The sequence below is a fragment of the Alternaria triticimaculans genome (genome assembly GCF_023758025.1).
Source record: "Alternaria triticimaculans strain BMP 0046 chromosome Unknown scaffold_2, whole genome shotgun sequence".
Lineage (NCBI taxonomy): Eukaryota > Fungi > Ascomycota > Dothideomycetes > Pleosporales > Pleosporaceae > Alternaria > Alternaria triticimaculans.
In genome coordinates, this window is record NW_026055959.1 from 1,811,970 (window position 1) to 1,832,692 (window position 20,723).

At 52.5% G+C, this 20,723-nt stretch overlaps 9 protein-coding genes across 9 annotated transcripts; 3 read left to right on the forward strand and 6 right to left on the reverse strand.

The window, feature by feature from the left end:
* Positions 1-1,161: 1,161 nt before the first annotated feature.
* Positions 1,162-2,048, reverse strand: SDS23 (cell separation during budding; the record flags this gene model as incomplete). Its single annotated transcript, XM_049362905.1, has 2 exons — positions 1,162-1,638; positions 1,686-2,048. The coding sequence occupies 2 exons, from the start codon at positions 2,046-2,048 to the stop codon at positions 1,162-1,164; spliced, it is 840 nt and encodes a 279-aa protein (XP_049225497.1).
* Positions 2,049-2,724: 676 nt separating this feature from the next.
* On the reverse strand, positions 2,725-3,642 carry J4E78_002259 (uncharacterized protein; the record flags this gene model as incomplete). Its single annotated transcript, XM_049362906.1, has 2 exons — positions 2,725-3,508; positions 3,569-3,642. 2 exons carry the CDS (start codon positions 3,640-3,642, stop codon positions 2,725-2,727), a joined length of 858 nt encoding a protein of 285 aa, XP_049225498.1.
* A 1,535-nt stretch (positions 3,643-5,177) lies between these two features.
* On the reverse strand, positions 5,178-5,722 carry J4E78_002260 (uncharacterized protein; the record flags this gene model as incomplete). Its single annotated transcript, XM_049362907.1, has 3 exons — positions 5,178-5,299; positions 5,347-5,446; positions 5,504-5,722. The coding sequence occupies 3 exons, from the start codon at positions 5,720-5,722 to the stop codon at positions 5,178-5,180; spliced, it is 441 nt and encodes a 146-aa protein (XP_049225499.1).
* Positions 5,723-5,884: 162 nt separating this feature from the next.
* Positions 5,885-6,649, forward strand: J4E78_002261 (uncharacterized protein; the record flags this gene model as incomplete). The annotated part of the gene is made up of 1 exon (XM_049362908.1): positions 5,885-6,649. One exon carries the CDS (start codon positions 5,885-5,887, stop codon positions 6,647-6,649), a length of 765 nt encoding a protein of 254 aa, XP_049225500.1.
* Positions 6,650-7,285: 636 nt separating this feature from the next.
* On the reverse strand, positions 7,286-7,886 carry J4E78_002262 (uncharacterized protein; the record flags this gene model as incomplete). The annotated part of the gene is made up of 2 exons (XM_049362909.1): positions 7,286-7,563; positions 7,622-7,886. The coding sequence occupies 2 exons, from the start codon at positions 7,884-7,886 to the stop codon at positions 7,286-7,288; spliced, it is 543 nt and encodes a 180-aa protein (XP_049225501.1).
* Positions 7,887-8,340: 454 nt separating this feature from the next.
* On the forward strand, positions 8,341-15,089 carry POL2 (DNA polymerase epsilon catalytic subunit; the record flags this gene model as incomplete). Its single annotated transcript, XM_049362910.1, has 2 exons — positions 8,341-8,951; positions 9,002-15,089. The coding sequence occupies 2 exons, from the start codon at positions 8,341-8,343 to the stop codon at positions 15,087-15,089; spliced, it is 6,699 nt and encodes a 2,232-aa protein (XP_049225502.1).
* Positions 15,090-15,801: 712 nt separating this feature from the next.
* Positions 15,802-17,157, forward strand: J4E78_002264 (uncharacterized protein; the record flags this gene model as incomplete). The annotated part of the gene is made up of 3 exons (XM_049362911.1): positions 15,802-16,473; positions 16,552-16,730; positions 16,794-17,157. The coding sequence occupies 3 exons, from the start codon at positions 15,802-15,804 to the stop codon at positions 17,155-17,157; spliced, it is 1,215 nt and encodes a 404-aa protein (XP_049225503.1).
* A 365-nt stretch (positions 17,158-17,522) lies between these two features.
* Positions 17,523-18,129, reverse strand: SMD1 (mRNA splicing protein smd1; the record flags this gene model as incomplete). The annotated part of the gene is made up of 3 exons (XM_049362912.1): positions 17,523-17,854; positions 18,015-18,064; positions 18,116-18,129. 3 exons carry the CDS (start codon positions 18,127-18,129, stop codon positions 17,523-17,525), a joined length of 396 nt encoding a protein of 131 aa, XP_049225504.1.
* Positions 18,130-18,469: 340 nt separating this feature from the next.
* On the reverse strand, positions 18,470-20,311 carry J4E78_002266 (uncharacterized protein; the record flags this gene model as incomplete). Its single annotated transcript, XM_049362913.1, has 1 exon — positions 18,470-20,311. One exon carries the CDS (start codon positions 20,309-20,311, stop codon positions 18,470-18,472), a length of 1,842 nt encoding a protein of 613 aa, XP_049225505.1.
* Between the last annotated feature and the right edge of the window lie 412 nt (positions 20,312-20,723).

A 20,723-nucleotide genomic window follows, 5' to 3' on the forward strand; every position in this document is an offset into this window, starting at 1 on the left:
TCTCTTGTTCAGGAAAGTTGGATGATACAATGGGACATGCTGAGTTGCCTTGATACACTATTTTTATTTCGTTTCTCGCGCGCCCAAGCATGCGACTTCTATAAACATATGACGGTCCCGATTGAGGGAAATGTGTGCCATAAGAAAAGCTGGCAATATTTACTCTATGACCACCTGAAATGACAACTCGCTGGTAACGCCCATCAATATCACAGAGCCAATAGTTATGTCCGAAATATCTCGGTAGTGATTTTCTCCAGAGCGTAATTCTTTCTCCAACAAAACATCACGCACCTCGTCCTCTGGAGATGCCCAATCCCTGAGCTGCGGGAGCATTCTTTTCCCTCTCACTCACGCTGCTCCTCCTTCCAGCGATAGCCGACACACTTTCGCTCCTTGAGCTATCCATGCTCTGCCTCATGCTACTGGAGCTAGACCTGCGCCTAGCACGTCTCGCCTCGTCGGGGTCATGGGGATTCAGCCCGCTTGCTCTTGCGAACAAATTCAGGATATCCGTGAGACTGATGACGCCACTTAGTCTGCCAGATAAGCTTGCCCCTGGCATAGCAGAGATTGCTGATGCGGAGATAGCTGGGGCAACCGCTCCAGTACTAGCAAGGTGGGTCGGCGCAGTGGAATTGACGGGTGTTGGGCCTGCCATCCCTGGTAGTGGTGTGATTGGCGAAGGAGGAACAACAATCGCAGGTGTTATCGCTGGAGTCGATGGCCCTGATGAGGCCGGAGACGGCGCATCCACGACCCACATGCGATGCGAGCGGGTTGCGACTAGCTTGGCCACAGTGTGTGCGAGGGTACTGAATGGGTTGACGTGGAACACGGGGAAGGAGTCCTTGCCGTCATTCACTCCCCGTTCGGACAAGATGACAGATATGAAGTGAATGCAGGATGAGCGAAGCAGTGGGAGCGATGTGGATTTGGTCAAGAGCTATGAGCCAGCCGTTAGTCGCGTAATATGAAACTGACCAGAGGAGACTTACCCGAACATCCACATGGGATATGTTGCCAATGACGTTGTTTTGCGCGTCCAAGACTGGCAGCGACGACACGCCTTCGTTGTTCATGAGCTCCAGAGCCGCCGCAAGAGGCTTATCTCCACTAACATCCAGTCAGCCGTGTGATTTCTGCGAATCTGCGCTCTACTTACTTGATGGCTAGAACGGTCTTGGATCCAAGATTCAGGTCTTTGATCAGCTGTGGGTACAGCTGGTTTACGCCTGGGAAGCTCGATCGGTTCTCCCAGAAGAATTGCACCAGTCTTAGCTGGGTAAGTATGCCCTTGACGTTCGATGTGCCTTCTTCTGCGACCAACACTCTATGTACACCGCTTCCGAAGACTTCTATGGCCTTGGAAAGATCCGTTGTCTCGTCGAGAGTAATCAGCGGCTCCTTCCTGCCACCAACTTCTTTTACGTCTTTGAGCGGTATGGGCTTTCCTTCTCTTCCTTTCTGTGCAAGCTCGTCGAACGAGGCGATGTCACCTTCTTCGGGGTGCGCGAGGCCGACTACGAGGAGGAGGTACGCATTCAGGTCGCTGTAATCGAAGGTCCCGGTCGCATGCCGTGTGTTCGCATCTTCGCGCAGGAGGACGACATTAGGGGCGCCATGTTTGACTAGTATCTATGCAAATCAGCCCATGCGCATGAAGATAGCTGTGTATAACCCACGCTCGTCGCATCCTCAACGCTGGTATCGTACTCGACGAACCTCACCAGGTCAGGATCGACAATCTCTCCGAGTCTGACAGTCTTCCAATCGCGTCCCTGGAACTTTGGATCACCGCCCTTGGTTGGTGGGTTGTTGAGGAGGTCTTGTAGCGCTTGCTGTGTCAGCGAAGGCTGCCGTGACGCGCGTGGTGATGTGGGCGTTCCTCGCATGTGCTCCGCGAAGCTCGAACGGTGGGACGATGCCGGGCTGGGGCTGGAGCCCAATTTGAGCGCAGTCGGAGGTGTGCGGCCGATGGAAGATACGGAGCTGTTGAGGGACGTGTCCTTGACGTCAATAGCCTCCGTGGTGTCGTGGTCTGCCATGGTGACGGCGGCTATGTTTTGGGGTATGCGGGGCTCCACACAAAGTGTTTGTCGGAACGCGCGGGTGCGGAGGTACTTGTATGCGCGTGGTGGCTAGATGATCTGAATGGTCCTGTCGCAAGAAGACGAGCAGTCGCGCGTCTTACAGCTTCAAGTTGGGCTGAGTGGTGTTTGCGGCATGTGAAGTGCAATGAGGTGGGGAGGGCTTGCCTGCAGATGCAGAGCCCAGAAGATCGTCTCCTGCCTGGCCAGGGCACTTGGGCCGCAAGCTGCAGCCAAAATGCGGGGTGTGATTCGCTGCATACCATTACTATCAACCGTGTCGCCCAAGATTGCGCATCGACTGACACAGCCTTGCGGGGTTACAGACGCGTCCGCGAGTGACGGCGGCGGACGGGCGCTCCAAGCCATTCAATCGCGTGCGCGACGTCATACTGAAGTATAGAGAAACCGGGGAAGCACGCCAATCGCGCAAGGGGTCCAAGACTCTAAGCGGTGGTCAATCATAATAGCATTGCATTCATAAAAAAAACTCTTGTTCGCAGCCCTCGGGCTGGTTGATTTCCGCCCATACTAACATCCTGAACAATTGTCAAGGAATAGCCTTCCGTGATTTATCAGGTTTTGCCCAACGCCCGCCTCAAAGCATGACTCGAGTGAAACAAGAAACATTTCCCTAAGCGTCCTTCTGCTGCTCATAGTCCATGCCAGCATCTTTGTCAGCTTGACGCTGCGCCATGCGCTCGCGAATGGCGTCTCCAGAAGTAGAGTCTCCATCACGACCACTGGCGGGGGGCGCATGGCTCGCTGTGTCGACGACGTTGTCATCGTAGGTCATGCCGTTCATCATGCGTGCTTCCTTCTTCTGTTGCTCCGTGCTGGACATGGTCTGCGTCGAACCAGAACTGACAGGCACGCTGACGCCGGACATTGGACTGGTCGGCGTCTGTTCTCGCAAGTAGCCCGGCAGAGCGCTCGCCTTTCCAACAGCAGGGCTGCCGAGTTGACTATGCTGCCGAGCTGGTGTGCGCGCACCCTCGCCGAAGCCAACAAGAGAGGCGGCTTCGTCACTGAAGCCTCCGATGCTTGATGTGTCCATGTCCTGGTCCTCGCTCATGCGGTCCGGCTCGTAGACATCGCTGCCACTTGCCCACGTCGTGCGACCGCCAACGGATCCGGTTGCGCTGGCACTGCCAACCGTGCTGCGCTCACGGAAGAGCTGCGGCTGGTTGTTTGCGTCAAAGTAGCCTGGCGGAGGATTGGCTGCGCTGCCTGGGTTGAGTCCTTGGGGAGTGCGGCCCGACACTGCAACGCGCTCGAGACCGGCCAGGCGCGAGATGCGGTCGGCACGCTCAGCTTCAGCAGGGTTCCGGTGGTGGGGGAAGTGACCGCGATGTCCGTCTTTGATGGCGACAGTCGAGAGCTCAGACATGGTCGTGGTGACCGAGTTCGGGGTACCTCTGTGTATACAGCGTCAGTCCGACTATTTCAATGAACCCCACCAAGCGCATATGCCTTACGGAGCATCACCAGGCGTCTCGTCGCCAGACGGTGGAGGCGGCAGGTTGATCAAGGTGGGCGCGTTGGTTGCCATTGTAGATGTGTGGTCTGGATTGGTTCTTGCTATGTGCTGTGAATGGTGGATGGCTCAGGAGAAGTACAGTAATGTTTTAGGAAGTCTGGTTACAAGGAGTCCGGGCCCCGTGACGAATGACGTAGCCGACGGACTGGTAGCGCTTCGAACAAAGCAAGGGCAAAGGGGCTGATCACGCCTTCTTGTAACAGATTGAACGTCTTTACGCGATCGACACTCAGCTTAGATATGTAGTTTAGACTGACTTGAGTCAACTTGTAGTCTCGCCGCCTCACTCTTGGGCCCCTTTGGCCGTTGGCTAGGCGTTTCTTGACGCAGGGTCTTCTTGCCCTAAAATTTACCGAGCCGCTGATTCGCTACCAGGGCAGTGGTTGCTTCACTATCGCCTCTTCACCTGGCTGTTCAGCGAAGTATCTAAGGAACGTGCTTCAACTCCGCTACCACGTTATGCATGCCCAGGTAATGAAACAGCTGCAATATCCTATATACACAGAGCCCCACTGCAATATCTCATACACTTTAACAACCCAACAATCTACATAACTGTACAATTGGTCGCGGGCTTGTCTGTATACTTGTACTTGTAATGGCTCTTGTGCCTCCTTCTCTTTCGCCTGCCATCGCAGTATCCATTGTAGTCGCTGGCATAGCCATCGTCGTAGGCACCAAATCCGTTGTCGTACATCATCGGTTCATGCATAACCATCCCTGAGCCGCCCATCATCGGTCCGTTCGTGATCATCGGAGCATGCGACATCATGCTTTGAGGGCCATAAGGGCCAGTGAGGCGGTGGTCATAGGTAAAGCCCTGATTCATGGGAATCATAGCACCAGACATGGGTCCAGAAGTGATCGCTGGGCCTCCCCACCCACCAGACATGAACGGCGCGCTGCCCCACTGACCCGGGATCGCGTAGTTGCCACCAACGTGGTTTCGAAGCATTTGGTTACAACCCCAAGGTCCTTGAACCATTTCAATCGTCTCTCGATCTGCAAATCCGCCGTTACAAATAGGACAGGTGTATGGCGGTGCAATTAGTGTCTGATAGGTTTGGCGGTTGGGGCAATTGAGGAGATCAGAAAGAAAGCCGCAAGGTTGGCTCATGGAGATCCAAGAATGACCGCATGTTGGCGAGTCGTATAGAGTGCAGCCGCACATGTCGGACGGACAGAGAAGTTGCACAAGGTGTAGGTCTCGGGTAGTCAGACGACACAGGTCGAGTGTCGATAGTCCACCACTCAGCAGGATACGATTAGGCCAAGAAGGGGTGTTGGTAGTTGCGATGGGCTGAAGAGGGCTTCAAATCGTGAAGCGAAGAGTCTTTGATGGAGTGCGATCATGGAGCGACAGACGTGGGCGTAGAGGATACTGGAGACTGATCTGATATTGCTGATATATATAGTACATCCTGGAGTGCGATGTGAAGTATGGAGGCTTTTCGTGTTTACGCATTCATCGTTGGGAGTGAAGTCTGCCACGTTTGCCCCTTGATCGTTGTTGGATTCCAGGTTGTGATTCACGCGTGGCGCGATCACTATTCTTTGGGATCCTTCTTGTCAAGCAAGTCAACCACACGCTTTTCTTCGGCATCGGCGTCCTCCTGAGCCTGGTTCTTGATTTGTTGCATGAGCTCGTACAGCTGACCAATTTGTTGATCTATGATCCAGTCAGTAGGCAACGTTTACACATGTTGGTAAACCTACCGCTCATCTTGTCAATCTTTGCTTTGTCCATCTTGGCTTCCTTCCATGAATCTCCTTCGAGCATTTGACAATATGTTTGCCATTCCGATAAAAATCCGATCTGTCCATGTCAGCAACTGTGATGCATAGCCACCACCCTGAATTGATCGCAACTCACTATTTGCACGGGGTTGTCGATGTCCCTGTGCGCTCTGAACTCGGCCTTGACGTACATGTCACCAAGTAGTCGCTCTTCCACGCCCAGCCTTTTCCTATGTGAGCGTAGCAGGCGACGGTAAAGCGGTATTGGCGGCAACAAGGCAGCAGGTGCTGGCCTAAAGGGTCTAGATGCTCCTGCATCTGTTGCTGTAGCTAGTAACCGCGTGTAGGCTCTCATACTGGCACAAAAATCGGATGAAGCTTCGAAATATTGCGACAGAGGAACTGTGATGCATTCAAGAAGTGATGACCTCAGCCTCGGCTCTACTCTAGACTAGGGTGCTCCTTCCACTCCAATTGGCCCACACCGACACCTCCGATCTCGAACAAAATCGCAACCATGCTGCCAACACCATCAACAGCCCACGTCTGTTTCGATCGCGTGTACGAACCAGCCGAAGACTCATATCTGTTACTCGATACGCTCTCTTCTGCGTCGGAAACCGCATACCTGAAAGAGCGATTTGGCGATGCTTCAACGACCCCGCCATTGGTGCTTGAAGTGGGCGTAGGATCAGGCGTCGTATTAGCCTTCGTCGCTGCGAATGCAAGCATCATATTCAGTCGCCACGATGTGCTGACACTCGGGGTTGATATAAACAGCTTCGCCTGCAAAGCTGCTTCTCAAACAGTCCGCGATGCCATCAGAGAGCGGGAGAATGGACGCTCGGTCTTCATCGATGTCGTGAACGGCGACTTAGCAAGTGCTATCCGACCGCACTCTGTCGATGTCTTCATATTCAATCCACCATATGTCCCAGCTGAGTTGCCCGATCTGACGAGCCACGACAAGTACAACACTGTGCCGGAAGGAAAGACAGCGACGTCATTCGAACAGGACTCGTACCTTCTAGAGCTGTCGTACGCCGGAGGCGAGGATGGCATGGTGGTAACCGATAGAATGTTGGAGCAGCTACCGGAACTATTGAACTCGGATCGAGGTGTCGCATATGTGCTATTGTGCGCGCAGAACAAGCCGGAATCTGTCAAACAGCGGATAAGAGATTGGGGTCCGGGCTGGATGGCGGAGACGGTAGGATCGAGCGGAAAGAAGGCGGGTTGGGAAAAGTTGGTGATCGTAAGAATCTGGCGAGACACAGAGTGAGGAGGAAGCTGTGCCTGGCACCAAGAACGCGAGTGGACTTGGTTCAACTGAGGGTTGAAGCGTGGGCAGCGAACCTTGCGTCCATCTCGACCAGAGTTGACCTTCGATCAGGATAGTGATTGTGGTGGGCCGACTTGACCACTCGATTTTGGTAAGGCAGGAGAGCGAGCGTCAGCCTTCGTTATTTTGGCGTCTTCTTGTCGTCCAGGTCAAGAGCCTTCGCGACGAGCAGCGATAGTTCGGTAGTGGTAACACGCTTGATCTCCCAGACGTTTGGCTTCCAGAAGAAGGCTTCGGTTTCGGTGCGTTCAACACAGTGATCAGCCTCAGCAGCTGTTGTTACTTTGCGCGTGGCCGTTGTTGTGATGGATGAGATACAGTGGAGATAATCCTGGCCAGCTGGAGGAAGAGTGGAGTAGGGTTGGGAGTTGACGCAGGGGTGTATGGGTAGATAGAGAAACCGAGCTCCCGGAGGAGGTGTTGTTGCGCGATATGTTGTCAAGATCAACAAAGCCAAATAGTAGCGCACATACATCGTTTCATACGATTTCGTGTCACATCAGGACATATCATACATATTCTTATACACAACTATACGTGAGATTGCCCGTTCCCCAGCGCCCTGACTGCGAAACACTACCAGAACTTGACGTTCTTCTGGTACCAATAACTCCAGCTCTTTCTCCTCTCCTCTTCTGCCTTCCGCTCCATTTCCAGTCGATCTTGCTCTTCCCTCGCCCTCCGCCGAGCCTCCTTCTTTGCCTCAATACTCGCACGCTTCTTCTCCATGAGCTCTTGTGCTTGTTTTATGCCGGCCTTTTCCTTGGATCGGTAGTACTGGCATACTTGGTAGGACACGACGGAGACGCCACACCAGGTTGCTACGGCCCAGTTGGAGGATGTGATGACGGGCTCTATGGTGCTGTCAGTACATTGCCCTAGAGTGCAATCTAGGGGTTTCTTGTTACGTACTCCCTATTATAGCGGCCAAACTTCCTCCTGCAAAGCCAGCTGCTAGTCCTTGCAATTGACTGTCTCGTACGCAAGGGCGTTTGTGAAAGTTCAAGTAGTACTCCGGCCCAAGACTTCGTACTGCGTCGATATATGTAGGGCCGCCATCTGATGTCTTTTCTCCGCCTGCTGTATGCGCTGTGCCTCCGGGCATAGTGTTTGCCGGCGCGCGGGGCTTTGGCGGCAGCGCATTCAAATCGACGGTATTCCGCGTATCGTCGGCCATGGTGGTGTGATGGGAGGGTTACTGGAGGACGGCGGGGAGGCAAAATTCGCGCGCGTTGTCTCTACTGGAGATTCGAGGAGAGTTTTCGTAGTCGTGGTTGCTGGTTGCTGGTATTCCGACCGTGGTAGGGTGAGTCGCAGTTGGTTCACTTTCTCAGGATGCGGAATAGGCCCGAAAATATCCAGCATGTATGATCCCACGAGATCGGGGACAGGGTGTGGCTGTGCGCAGCCACACCAAAATCAATTTGCCCAGACGGGGAAAGCGCAAAACACGCTCGCGCGCGTCGCGTCCAGCATTTGCCGATCCACCCTTTAGGACTGCGAGACCCTCGACAAGACACTCCCACCGCCAATTGTCGATACCCCGTCTTTTCGCTCTTTCACTGTCCCAATGATACCCTGACCTGCATACTTAGAATTTAATACTCTTTTACCTTCTGCCACCATACACCATGGCGCCACGACGCGCAGGTCAGCCCTTCCGCCGGGTGGGCAAGTTGGGCAACACATCCTACGGCCCACGGAAACCCAAGACGGTCGATGCCTCGTCACTCCGCAGCGGCGAGGGCACCTCGCAAAACGAGAAACTCGAATCCACGCGCCTCGCCCACCGCATCGATGAGACTATGGGCTTCGCACGCTTCGACTCAGGCAAGAAGAAAGTGGGATGGCTCGTCAACATGCATTCGACAACAATAGAAGACGAGGACGTACCAGGTGGCAGAGCCGGCGTAGACTTTTACTTCATTGGCGACGAAGGCGACACATTCAAAGCGACGCTCGAATACGACCCATACTTCCTGCTGGCGATCAAGAAGGGCAGGGAACAAGACGTGGAAGAATACTGCAAGAAATCGTACGAGGGCTTGATAAAGTCGATCAAGACGGTCGAGAAGGAGGATCTGAGCATGCCAAATCATCTGACAGGATACCGGAGAAAGTTCTTGCAACTCACATTTGCCAACGTAAACGACCTCTTGGCTGTCAGGAAAGCGGTCGCACCAGTGGTAGAGAAGAACAAGAAGAACGTCAATGCGATGGATACATATGCCGAGGTTGCAAAGTGAGCCCAGCTCGTCCCCTCTGCGTATACAATGGCTAACACGCACACAGTGGCAACGGCGCATTTGACTTTTTTGATAACGACGAGTACGAATACGAGAAACGATTTACGACTACCGTTGACGCGAGCGATTTCATTTTAGACATTCGGGAATACGATGTTCCCTACCACGTGCGAGTGGCTATCGACAAGGACGTTCGGATCGGAAATTGGTACACTGTCGAGGCCAAGCATGGCGTAATAAGCATCAAGTGCATAGAGGACCGCCTTACACCAGCGGATCCCGTCGTCATGGCCTACGATATCGAAACAACGAAGCTCCCGCTGAAATTTCCCGACGCGGCTATCGATCAGATCATGATGATATCGTACATGATCGATGGTCAGGGATTCCTCATCACCAACCGCGAAATCGTATCAGAAGACATTTCAGATTTCGAGTACACACCAAAACCAGAATACCAGGGTCCGTTCATGATCTTCAACGAGCCGGACGAGAAGGCGCTGCTGGAACGTTTCTTCGAACACATCAAGGAAGCTAAGCCGACAGTCATGGTCACCTACAACGGAGACTTCTTCGATTGGCCGTTCGTCGAAGCAAGAGCTAGCGTACAGGGTATCGACATGTATCAAGAAATTGGGTTCAGAAAGAATAGCGAGGACATCTATCAGTCAGACTATTGTGCGCATATGGATGCCTTCTCTTGGGTCAGTCGAGACAGTTACCTACCTCAAGGAAGTCGTGGTTTGAAGGCTGTTACTATGGCTAAGCTTGGATACGACCCCGACGAGCTCGATCCGGAACTCATGACACCTTATGCAGCTGAACGACCGCAAACACTTGCAGAGTACTCTGTCTCCGACGCTGTCGCGACTTACTACTTGTACATGAAGTATGTGCACCCGTTCATCTTCGCTCTGTGCAAGATCCTACCACTCGGACCAGACGACGCGCTGCGCAAGGGTACAGGTACCCTTTGCGAGATGCTTTTGATGGTGCAGGCATACCAGAAAGGCATCGTCCTACCGAACAAGCATCAGGCGCCGAAGGAAGCTTTCTGGGAAGGCCATCTTCTGGAGTCCGAGACCTATGTTGGTGGTCACGTCGAAGCGCTGGAAGCTGGCGTGTTCCGAAGCGACATCGCATATAATTTCGCTGTCGATCCTACGGCTATTGATGAGTTGCTCCACGATCTCGATGCAGCGCTGAAGTTCAGCATCGAGGTTGAAGAGAAGAAGAAGATGGAGGACGTCGTCAACTACGATGAGATCAAGGCCGAGATCGTTGAGAAGCTCATGCAGCTCAAAACTACACCGAATCGTAATGAGCGACCCCTCATCTACCATTTGGACGTTGCATCTATGTATCCGAACATCATGACAACCAATCGTTTGCAACCCGATTCCATGATTGACGAGTCAAATTGCGCGGCTTGCGACTTCAACCGCCCAGGAAAGACGTGCGATCGCCGAATGCCATGGGCTTGGAGAGGTGAGTACCTCCCAGCTAAACGCGACGAATACAACATGGTCCGAAATGCTTTGGAAAACGAGCAATTCCCTGGAAGATTTCCCAATTCGCCAAAGAGAACATTCCAAGAACTGTCGGAAGACGAACAGGCTACTCTGATTAGGAAGCGTCTGACCGACTACTCCAAGAAGATCTACCACAAGGTTCACGATGCTACGACAATCGAGCGAGAGGCCATCATCTGTCAGCGTGAGAATCCATTCTACGTCGACACCGTCAGTGGCTTCCGTGACCGACGTTACGATTTCAAGGGCAAACAGAAGGTCTGGAAGGGCAAGACGGAGGCACTCAAGGCAGCCGGCGCTCCTGCTACCGAAGTTGAGGATGCAAAGAAGATGATTGTTTTGTTTGACTCTATGCAGTTGGCTCACAAGGTCATTCTTAACTCCTTTTACGGATACGTCATGCGAAAAGGATCCCGTTGGTACTCCCTCGAGATGGCTGGTGTCACTTGCTTGACTGGTGCTCGCATCATCCAGTTGGCCCGCTCTCTAGTCGAGCGCATTGGACGACCCCTGGAGCTTGACACCGACGGTATCTGGGCTATTCTACCAGCGACCTTTCCGGAAAACTTTGCTTTCAAACTCAGCAACGGCAAGAAGCTGACGATCTCGTATCCTTGCACAATGTTGAACCACTTGGTCCACGCGCAGTACACCAACCACCAGTACGAGACACTGGTAGACCCAGAAACCTTCCGGTACGAGAAGCATAGCGACAACTCCATCTTCTTCGAAGTTGATGGGCCGTACAAGGCCATGATCTTGCCGACATCGAAGGAAGAGGACAAGAACTTGAAGAAGCGTTATGCTGTATTCAACCACGACGGTAGCTTGGCGGAACTGAAGGGCTTTGAGGTGAAGCGTCGTGGTGAGCTAAAGCTCATCAAGAATTTCCAGGCTCAGATCTTCAAGTTCTTCTTGGAAGGTACAACACTGGAAGAAACGTATGGAGCCGTCGCGAAGGTCGCCAACCGATGGCTCGATATTCTCGACACTCGTGGAGCGACACTGGCAGATGAAGAGCTCATCGATCTCATTGTGGAGAACAAGAGTATGACGAAGACGTTGGAGGAGTATGGAGCGCAAAAGTCTACTGCTATCACAACTGCCAAACGTCTCGCTGAGTTTTTGGGCGAACAGATGGTGAAAGACAAGGGTCTAAACTGCAAGTACATCATCTCCAAGACGCCCAGGAACGCTCCCGTCACTGAACGTGCCGTTCCTTTGGCGATCTTTTCGGCAGAGGAAACTGTCAAAAGGTACTTCTTGAGGAAATGGTTGCGAGACGATCCTGGAGAGATGGACCTTCGTTCTATCCTTGACTGGGATTATTACCGCGAACGTCTGGCATCTGTCATCCAAAAGCTCATTACCATCCCTGCAGCATACCAGAAAGTCCGAAACCCCGTTCCCAGGGTGCCGCATCCTGACTGGCTCGACCGCAGGATCCGTCAGAAGGAGGACAAGCTCCAACAGACAAAGATGACGGATATGTTCAGCAAAAAGGTGTTAACCAACGGCGACGCCAACGTTGCGAACAACAAGCTGTCTGGGGATTTCGAAGACTTCGGCTCTGCAAAGCTAACGCAGAATCAATCCCAGATGAAGAAGGGCATAGTCACTAAGATGGTGGCGAAGCGCAAGGAGCCCGAGCCTGCAGTACCTATTGTCGACCCATACGCCGCACTTCCCAAAGTCATGCCAAGCATCGATAAGGACTATTCCGGATGGTTGATGTACCAGAAACAGAAGTGGAAGATTCAGCGAGAAGCACGGAAGCGCAGACGACAACTGTTCGGAGAGAAGGCTGTCGATGCGTCCGATGCGATCGGTAGCTTTTTCAGGAACCAGGCTCAATCTTTGTACATCAGTACATGGCAGCTTGTTCAGCTGCGACCGACCGAGACGCCAGGCGAGGTCAGAGCTTTTGTTCTGATCGACAAGAAGATACACGCCCTCAAGATCATCGTGCCTCGACAATTGTATCTGAACCTGAGGAGTGAAGATCTTCCAGATGTCTCGATTAGTGGGTGCTCTGTGGAGAAGGTCGTCAACCATTCTCTGCCGAACGGGCATCCATCGATCCATCTGTTCAAGCTCCAGATGTCGGAAGAGACATACGTCCAGGAAGCAAACAGTATTTCAGCATTGTTCAACCATTCCAGTGTCGAAGGCGTATACGAGAAGCATGTGCCACTCAATATACGAGCCATACTTGAGCTGGGTAGTACCTGCACATTCGACGAGTCGCAGAAGGGTGTGCTCGGAAAGGGTCTTGAACAAGGTTTCGATCTGTCGGCACTGCGAAAGGTGCCGACAAAAGAGCCATACCTGGCTGAGGCACCGTTCAACTATCTATACCTCTATCACGTCAGCAGCGGAGACCGCAACATCTACGGTATCTTCTCAACATCAAAGAATGAGGCGCACATTGTCATCCAGAACAAGTCCAAGGATTCTCAGGGTATGCCTAACGTCGACCGCATCTACCGGGATGCACTGCAACGACGGATGGAAGACAGCAATGGCGAACCGTGGCAGACTATGATCGAGTACCAGGATGACATTCATTTCAAGACAACGATGGTGACTACAAAGCGGAAGGCCCTTCTTGAGGTCGGGGACATTGTCAAAAAGATGAAGGCAGACGAAAGCGGGCCCATGATTGTGGTCATGCAGTCGCCAAACCAGGCTCTTCTCTCCCACGACATTCCTATCCTTAAGGAACTACCCATCTTACCGCTTCACCCTGATGAGACTGATAAGCAACTACCACCACTCGGCTGGCAGGCGTTCATTGCCAGGCGACTAGTAGGCCACTATCTTGATCTTGGGTCCTGGGTTGCTCATCTGCTGGAGCTTGCTCGCTATGGAGACGTCCCGCTCTGCAACCTTGAGAGCAACGACCCACGCTTCCTGATCGACATCGCATATGCACGACGCCTGCAGAAGGAACGAGTGATACTCTGGTGGTCTGGTCAGGCGAAGCCAGATCACGCTGGGTACGAGAAGGATGACATTCTTGGGCCCCTGGAGACGGTGGACATGCCGTCGGTAAACAATCCAGGTACATACTCGTCAGTATGCATCGACATCAACCTTCGTAACCTCGCTATCAACACCATCCTGTCTTCGTCTCTGGTCAACGAGCTTGAGGGCGCAGACTCTGTTTCCTTCAACCCATCTTATGATTCTACGGGCGACGGCTCCCACGTCATCGTGTCAGACAACGCTTTTGCGGGCGCCGGTATCACAGTCCTCCGAGAGATGGTAAAGGCATGGTGGGTTGAAGCTGTTCAAGCCGGGCACGGCTTTAGTATGGCCGATGTCATGGTCCAACATCTCGTCCGCTGGGTCAGCAGTCCGGGATCGTTCCTCTACGACCGCGCACTGCACTACTATGTCCAGATGATGTCGAAGAAGACGCTACAGCAACTGATGACGGACTTCAAGCGTGTTGGTTCACACATCGTGTTTGCTAGCCCGAACCGCCTGCTTCTCCAAACAACCAAAGCCGAAGTGGGTAACGCTTATGCGTACAGTCAATACATCATCAAGACCATCAAGTCGAAGCCGCTCTTTCAGTTCATGGAGCTTGAGATCAAAGAGTACTGGGATTACCTAGTCTGGTACGACGAGTTCAACTACGGAGGCAAAGGATGCAACGAAGTGACCGAGGATGAGACACAGCCGGTTGAGAACATCATGTGTTGGCAGCTTGCACAGTTTTTGCCGCCGAAGTTCCAGCCGACCTTCAACGATTGGGTCGTAGAGTTCATAGAACTCATGCACGCACGGAAACGCCCTGGAATCACTGAAGACGGCTCGACACCTAGAGTCACACAGATCCCGCTTCGACCACTGACTGTCGATCCGAACGAGCAAACGCAGATCCTACCCAAGCAATTCACTAGACCTCTGTCGAAACAGATGAACGTTTTCGCTAAGAAGCAACACGCAGAGGTCTTGGATCCACTCTTCGCATCCGACTACGTCTTCCCCGAACTTCCGGGCTCGCATCTCAAGCTCACGAATCCGGTCTTGCAACTCGTCAAGAGCATCATGCAAGTGCTTAGTCTGGATCGTGCTATCTCGCTTGAAGCGCGTGCGCTACGAAAGGAGTTGCTGAATCTATTCGACATTCGCGAGTTCAGCACGGAAGCTAGCTTCACCAACCCCAGTGCCGCCCTCGTCGTTCGAGGCGTTATCTGTGATGATTGCACATCTTCACGCGACCTGGACCTCTGCCGCGACTCTTCTCTTCTTCCGGTCGTTCTTCCCGACAGTGATGCCGCTCCCGTCCTTCCCAAATGGAAGTGCGACAACTGCGAGTCGACTTACGACAAGCGACGCATCGAAGAACAACTCGTCGGCGAAGTGCAGAAGATGGTACTCGAATGGTGTACGCAAGATCTGAAGTGCGGCAAGTGCAAGAGGCTACGCAGCAACGAGTTTATGGAACACTGTGCTTGCGCAGGCGAATGGGTAGCTACGAAAAACAAGCAGGAGATCAAGAGGAAGATGAATGTGTACGGCAATGTTGCAAGATTCTATACATTGGGTATGTTGGAGGCTGTTGTTGAGGAATGTTTGGAGAGTTTCTGAAGGGCATGTGAAATCGCTGTATGATGGCGATCGATCTGTACGGCGTTCTTGTCTTGGGCATGTGTGCGGAATCGGGGCGCGCGGCGTCCTCGGTCTTACTCCGCATGGGTTTTGATATCGAATTCCCGGGCTTTTCCTGCCCTGTAGCATTTAGAGGCGTCTGGAGCGACTAAGTGGGGTAAAGGTCCTCCATTCGTCCACTTCGCGTCTTGTTTATCCCGACGTACATACATCAACCAATCCTTGTAACAATCTTATCAGCTCATAAAATCATGACCCTTGCCCACTGCCAATTTCTGATCAACAATGATGAGCAGCGATCCGGATGCAAAAAGCCAAGAAAGGATTACGTTTGAGACATGGGAGGTAGGAGCGGGGCTTGCGTCAACTTGGTCCTGGGATGCCGTGCGAGCACGCCATTTGGGGCTAAATGATCGCAAACAACAACATGGATTCAGATATGATGCGATAACATCAGAATGAGGGGATGAGGGGGAGACGAGGCTTAGGAAGGCAGGGATCGATGGAAGTAAAAGTATATATAGACAAATTAATCCTGCTTTTACGTGTTTTCAACGGCTTTTGTGTAACACTCTTGATCACATCCATTCGAGGAATTGAAGAGACACACATACCCAGCTCTTCATAATCCCACTTGTCCATTTCGAGACCGAGCTCCTGCCGTCCAATTGGCTCGAGAACCTTCACCAGAATGGCGCCAGCACTCACTTCTCCCTCGCCTAGTGCATCACACACACTCCCCGACCCAACCACTACAGCCACAAAGAAAGCACCCAAATCCATCTTCCCAGATGGAATACGCACATCAGGCCAACACGAGCCCATCTACTCCCTCTTACAACCCTACTCTGCCTTCCCCAAAGAAATAACCGGCCCAACAGCATGGAGCAAAACAGACTACGCATCCAACCCCGAACGCTGGACGCACATCTTCTCCGCCGACGAAGTGCGCGAGATGAGCGAAGCAGCAGATGCCTTCATCGCCTCTGGAACACCCTTGACAGGCATCACTAAAGATCTATTCCCACTTCCCAACTTCTCAAAGTTTCTTGAGCCGTTGCGGAAAGAATTGATCGATGGAAAGGGATTCATTCTCTTTAAAGGTATGCCTGTTGAGCAGTGGGAAAACCAGAAATCTGCTGTTGCGTACATGGGTCTCGGAACGTATCTGGGTTACTTTGTGAGTCAGAATAGTCGGGGTCATGTGCTTGGACATGTGAAGGATCTGGGTGAAGATGCCACGGCGATCGATAAAGTACGGATTTATCGGACAAATGCCCGGCAGTTCTTCCATGCCGATGATTCAGATCTGGTGGGGCTGTTGTGCGTGGCTAAGGCGTTGGAGGGTGGAGAGTCTGATCTTGTAAGTCATGTTGCGATTTCCCGAGTTCGCAAGACATCTCCAGAAGTATGCGGTTTTGCTAACTGGTTGCGTGTACAGGTCAGTAGCCATGAAGTGTGGAATGATCTTCAGAAATACCACCCTGATGTTGCCGAATTGCTCACCCAACCTATCTGGTACTTTGACCGCAAAGGCGAGACAAGCGTGGGACAGAAGGAATGGATCAAAACCGCCGTTTTCTACCTCGAGACGGGAGAGAATCCAAGGGTCTACAGCAAGTAAGCAAGCGCCCGAAGAACCACAAAGTCCTCAGAATTTCAGACTGACAGAACCGTCAACAGATTCGACCCCTACTTTGTCCGTTCCTTGACCCGTTTCTCGGACGCAGGTCTCATCCCCGCTCTTTCCGACGCCCAAGAGCGCGCCATTACCATTCTCGAGGAGACATGCCAAAAGCATTCGCTGCACATGATTCTGGACGTGGGCGATATCCAGTTCCTGTCCAACAACCATATATTCCACGCCAGAACAGCGTACAAAGACTATGCGCCACCGGCACCAAGGAGGCACTTGATGAGGTTGTGGTTGAGTACGCCGGAGGGAGAGGGTGGATGGAAATTGCCGTTCCATGACAGTAACGAGAAGAAGAGGGGTGGGATTCAGGTCAATGATACGGCACCTGTTGCACCGTATGATGCGGAGTAGTCGGTTATCGCGGGCGATTCGTATCTAGCTTTGTAAGTAGCCTGGGAACGTTTGTATAGCAAAGAAAATCGGAGATTCGCAAAAGACCGTAAAGTGTTGCGATTCAATGTGGTATCATTCTTCTCTCGAGGCGCGACCTTTGCACCAACCCTTGTGTTTGACCGCCACACATGTTGGACTGTTCCTGTACGTGCAGCTGATCCAACAATGATCCTACTGCGCGTCAAACTTTGGTGTCGTGTGCAGTAATCCATAATCTCAATCTTCCAAATTTCATAGCGCAATTCCCTGCCCTCTTGCGACGCCGTGATGCGCATCTGCGGGTGATCTTCTTGGCCTTCAATCTCTGTTGTCTTTTTCTGCACCTAGAAACCCCGTCCGCGTCCCCTGCCACCGCCGCCTCTTCCGCGACCACCTCCACCACGTCCACGGCCTCCTCCGCGGCCACCGCCCCTTGCACCACGGTCACCACCGCCGACCTCTTTCCTTGCCTTGTTCTTGGGCTTGGGCGCGTCGTCGATGAGAAGTGTGTCGAGCGGTAATGAATCGGGGAGGATGATGTAACGGATTGTGGAACCGCGGACGGTCATTGTGTCGAGGGCTACGGTGTCGCGAGACTTGGGCGTGTACTTGACGGCTCTGAGCGCGACATTCATGAGCGGTGAGACGGAGGTGATTGTGCCGTTTACGATAGTGCCTGCGCTCCTGTCAGATCATGTTTCCAGGAAGTAGCTGAAGGTTTCGATGTAAAAGCGTGCTTGCGCAACCATAAGAAGACGCGCTCGCAACAGAGCTGCTGTCGCCAGACAACAACGCGACGAGAGTAGAAAACAGAAGGAAGCATGGGCTTTACTGACCATTCTTGAGCTCGACTGTGACCGTCTCATTCTGGCACTTCATAAGAAACCTGCGCGAAGCCGTTAGTTGCAAGTCTCGCAGAAGTTGAGGGCTAGCCTACCTGACGAGCTTCATGACTGCTGCTTTTCGACCTGGGCAGTAGTATAACTCGGAGTAGTTGTATGGGTATTATGCTATCGGCGATTGGATATGGTATAGCTGCTGCGGCGCGAAGATACTCGCGGGGAAGCTCCGACTAGGAAATTGCGATCGAGCTTCAGGCTGCACGGACCAAGGTTAATCCGTGACCGAAGTCACGTGCTCTGAAATTCACGCCCTCAAGATCAACATCAACATCACGACCTTGTACTACACAAGCAATAGGATGAAATTCGGCCTGAAGCATATGAATTCCTCGTCTCCTCTGAATTATGTACGATAATTCTAGTATACATACCGAACATACAATGACACGTTACTCATTCCTTCCTTCGATAAAAGAGTAAGTGCCCCAACGTCCCTCAGCCGACCCTTGGCCACCCTTGCGCTGCTTGCCTTTACCTTCGTGCTTGGTACGAGGTTCTGAAGTAGGCCGTGTAATCTTCAACGACCGATCTGCTTTTATCTGCCGAACTTTTGGCGACCCGCCTGCCCTGCGAGAAGAGCTTATGCTGTCTGGTGTATAGAAGATCTGCTCAGATTGTGCCTCTTCTCGAGCAGTAACCGGAGCTGCGTTCAAAGCTTGTTGCATCTCATCACTCGAGGATTGATATGTAGGCGCTGCGGGTTCGTACTGTATCGGTCTGTGTGTGATGTCGAAGCTGTACGTCTCCTTCAAGTACTTGGCGATGGCATGGTTCTCTTCCTCAGTGCCACTGCCGTAGTAACTCTTCAGCTCCTTTGCTACGAGCGTGTCCAGAATAACGCCTCGGTTCAGCGGTTTCTCACCCGCCTGCTTAGAAGGATTGTTGCTCGGTAGCGCAACTGTGGCATCCCAGCGCAGGCCCATAGCGGCAAGTCTGTCTCTGCCTGACCATCCTGTAGCGCGCAGTGGGGTCTCCTGAACAAAGCTTCTGACGCGCTCCTCAAGGTCTTCCCAGCTAACTTGCTGAACAAACCAAGGTCGCAGCATCTCTTCAACGGCGCCAGAAAACCCACTGAACGATTTGTTCGAATAGTACAGATGTTGGATCTTGCCCATAAGAAAGCCCACATCCACTCCCGTGATGGTAGGATTTACGCCGACTCGGCGCAAAAGCTCATGCCAGTCTTGGAAGATGTGCTTTCGAAGGCCCACTTCAGAGTCGACCTGTAGGGCTTTAATAAAGCGGCATAGAACTACACGAGCTTCTACTTGTGTCACCTCGCCAGCGATGTCGATGACTGAAGTATCGAATAGTTGAGGATGGGTCTGGGTGAGTAAGCGCGCTCGTGCTTTTTTGAAATATACAGCCGCTAATTTGCGTTCACTGATGGCTTCCATGGCCGCGTCTAGGGGCATTTTCAACGCAGCCTCGTATTTCATGTTCCGAAGATAACCTCGTAGGTGGAACTCAAGCTGTTCCACTTTTATGATATCCTCGATACCGCCATTGACATGTCCTCGGCGGGGGTCGAAAGGTGGTGCTAAGTTTGCTGCTCGTAGAGGCTCCATGATGTCGCTTGGTAGGAGATCTCTGCTACTAGGGTTGACGCCCAAGCTGTATAGGAGAGTGCGGTAATGTTGAGACAGAAAGCGCGCATCCAACGCAACGAGCCTTTTCGCTCGATCGACAATCTGTGTCCTCATTGCCGGCGTCAATGGCCCGTAGAAGTCACTCAAGACTTGTCGTCCTTCCGCTTCGGCACGCAAGCGCGCAGGGAGACCCATTTCTTTTCGGCACTCCGCGACAAGAATCTCTAGATCAATTCCGAAATTCCCTGTAGCGTACGGTAAACTCGATTCGATGTTCCTAAAGGTCTCGGCAGATGGCTTTTCGTAAAAGGCAGGGGTGTCTTTGATGAGGGTCTTGATTTTCCCCATGTAGTCCTGTCTTTCTCTTTCTCCGGGAAACAAAGGATAATCCCATACCGAGAAAACGCCTTCACCGGCTGCGGATTGTGTGGATCTTGTAGGAGTGTAGAGCTTTTCGCCCGCAGGATTACGGTATCCACCATTGATATACATGATGCTTGGATCCTTGGAAGCCCTTTCCTCTATGCTGTTGATTCTGGCGACAAGGATAACATGATCTGCGATGGGGAATTCATGGGTGACCTTGCACTCCATCGCAGCCAACACTTGTTCCCCCAATACCTGCGGCGCAAGAGAAGGCATATTACTAAGATCATAATGATGCCTAGGCTTATCGAGCTTAGGCTGATAGAGTCTAAGCTCTTTTGATCGCAGATTGTAGGCATCCGGATGGTTCCCTCTACAAAATAGATCGACGACTTTCGCACCGCCTCTGTCAGCGGAGGGGTAATGAACGCGAAAAAGGCCATTGGCTGCCCGGATAGCGTCCAAGGTCTTGGACGGTTGTTTGATGTTGAAGGAAATTGTAGGCGGATCGAGTGTAACGGTGCTAAGTGAAGAAACGGCGACGCCCATGGGAACGTGTTTTTGAGTATCGGGGTCGATACTTTTGACCGTGAGGACTGCGACCGAGCTCGGAACGTTACGCATCACTCTGCGTACCGAGTTCTTGAGTCGCTCTTCCCCCAGCTCCGCCTCAGAGAGCTCAAAGGCA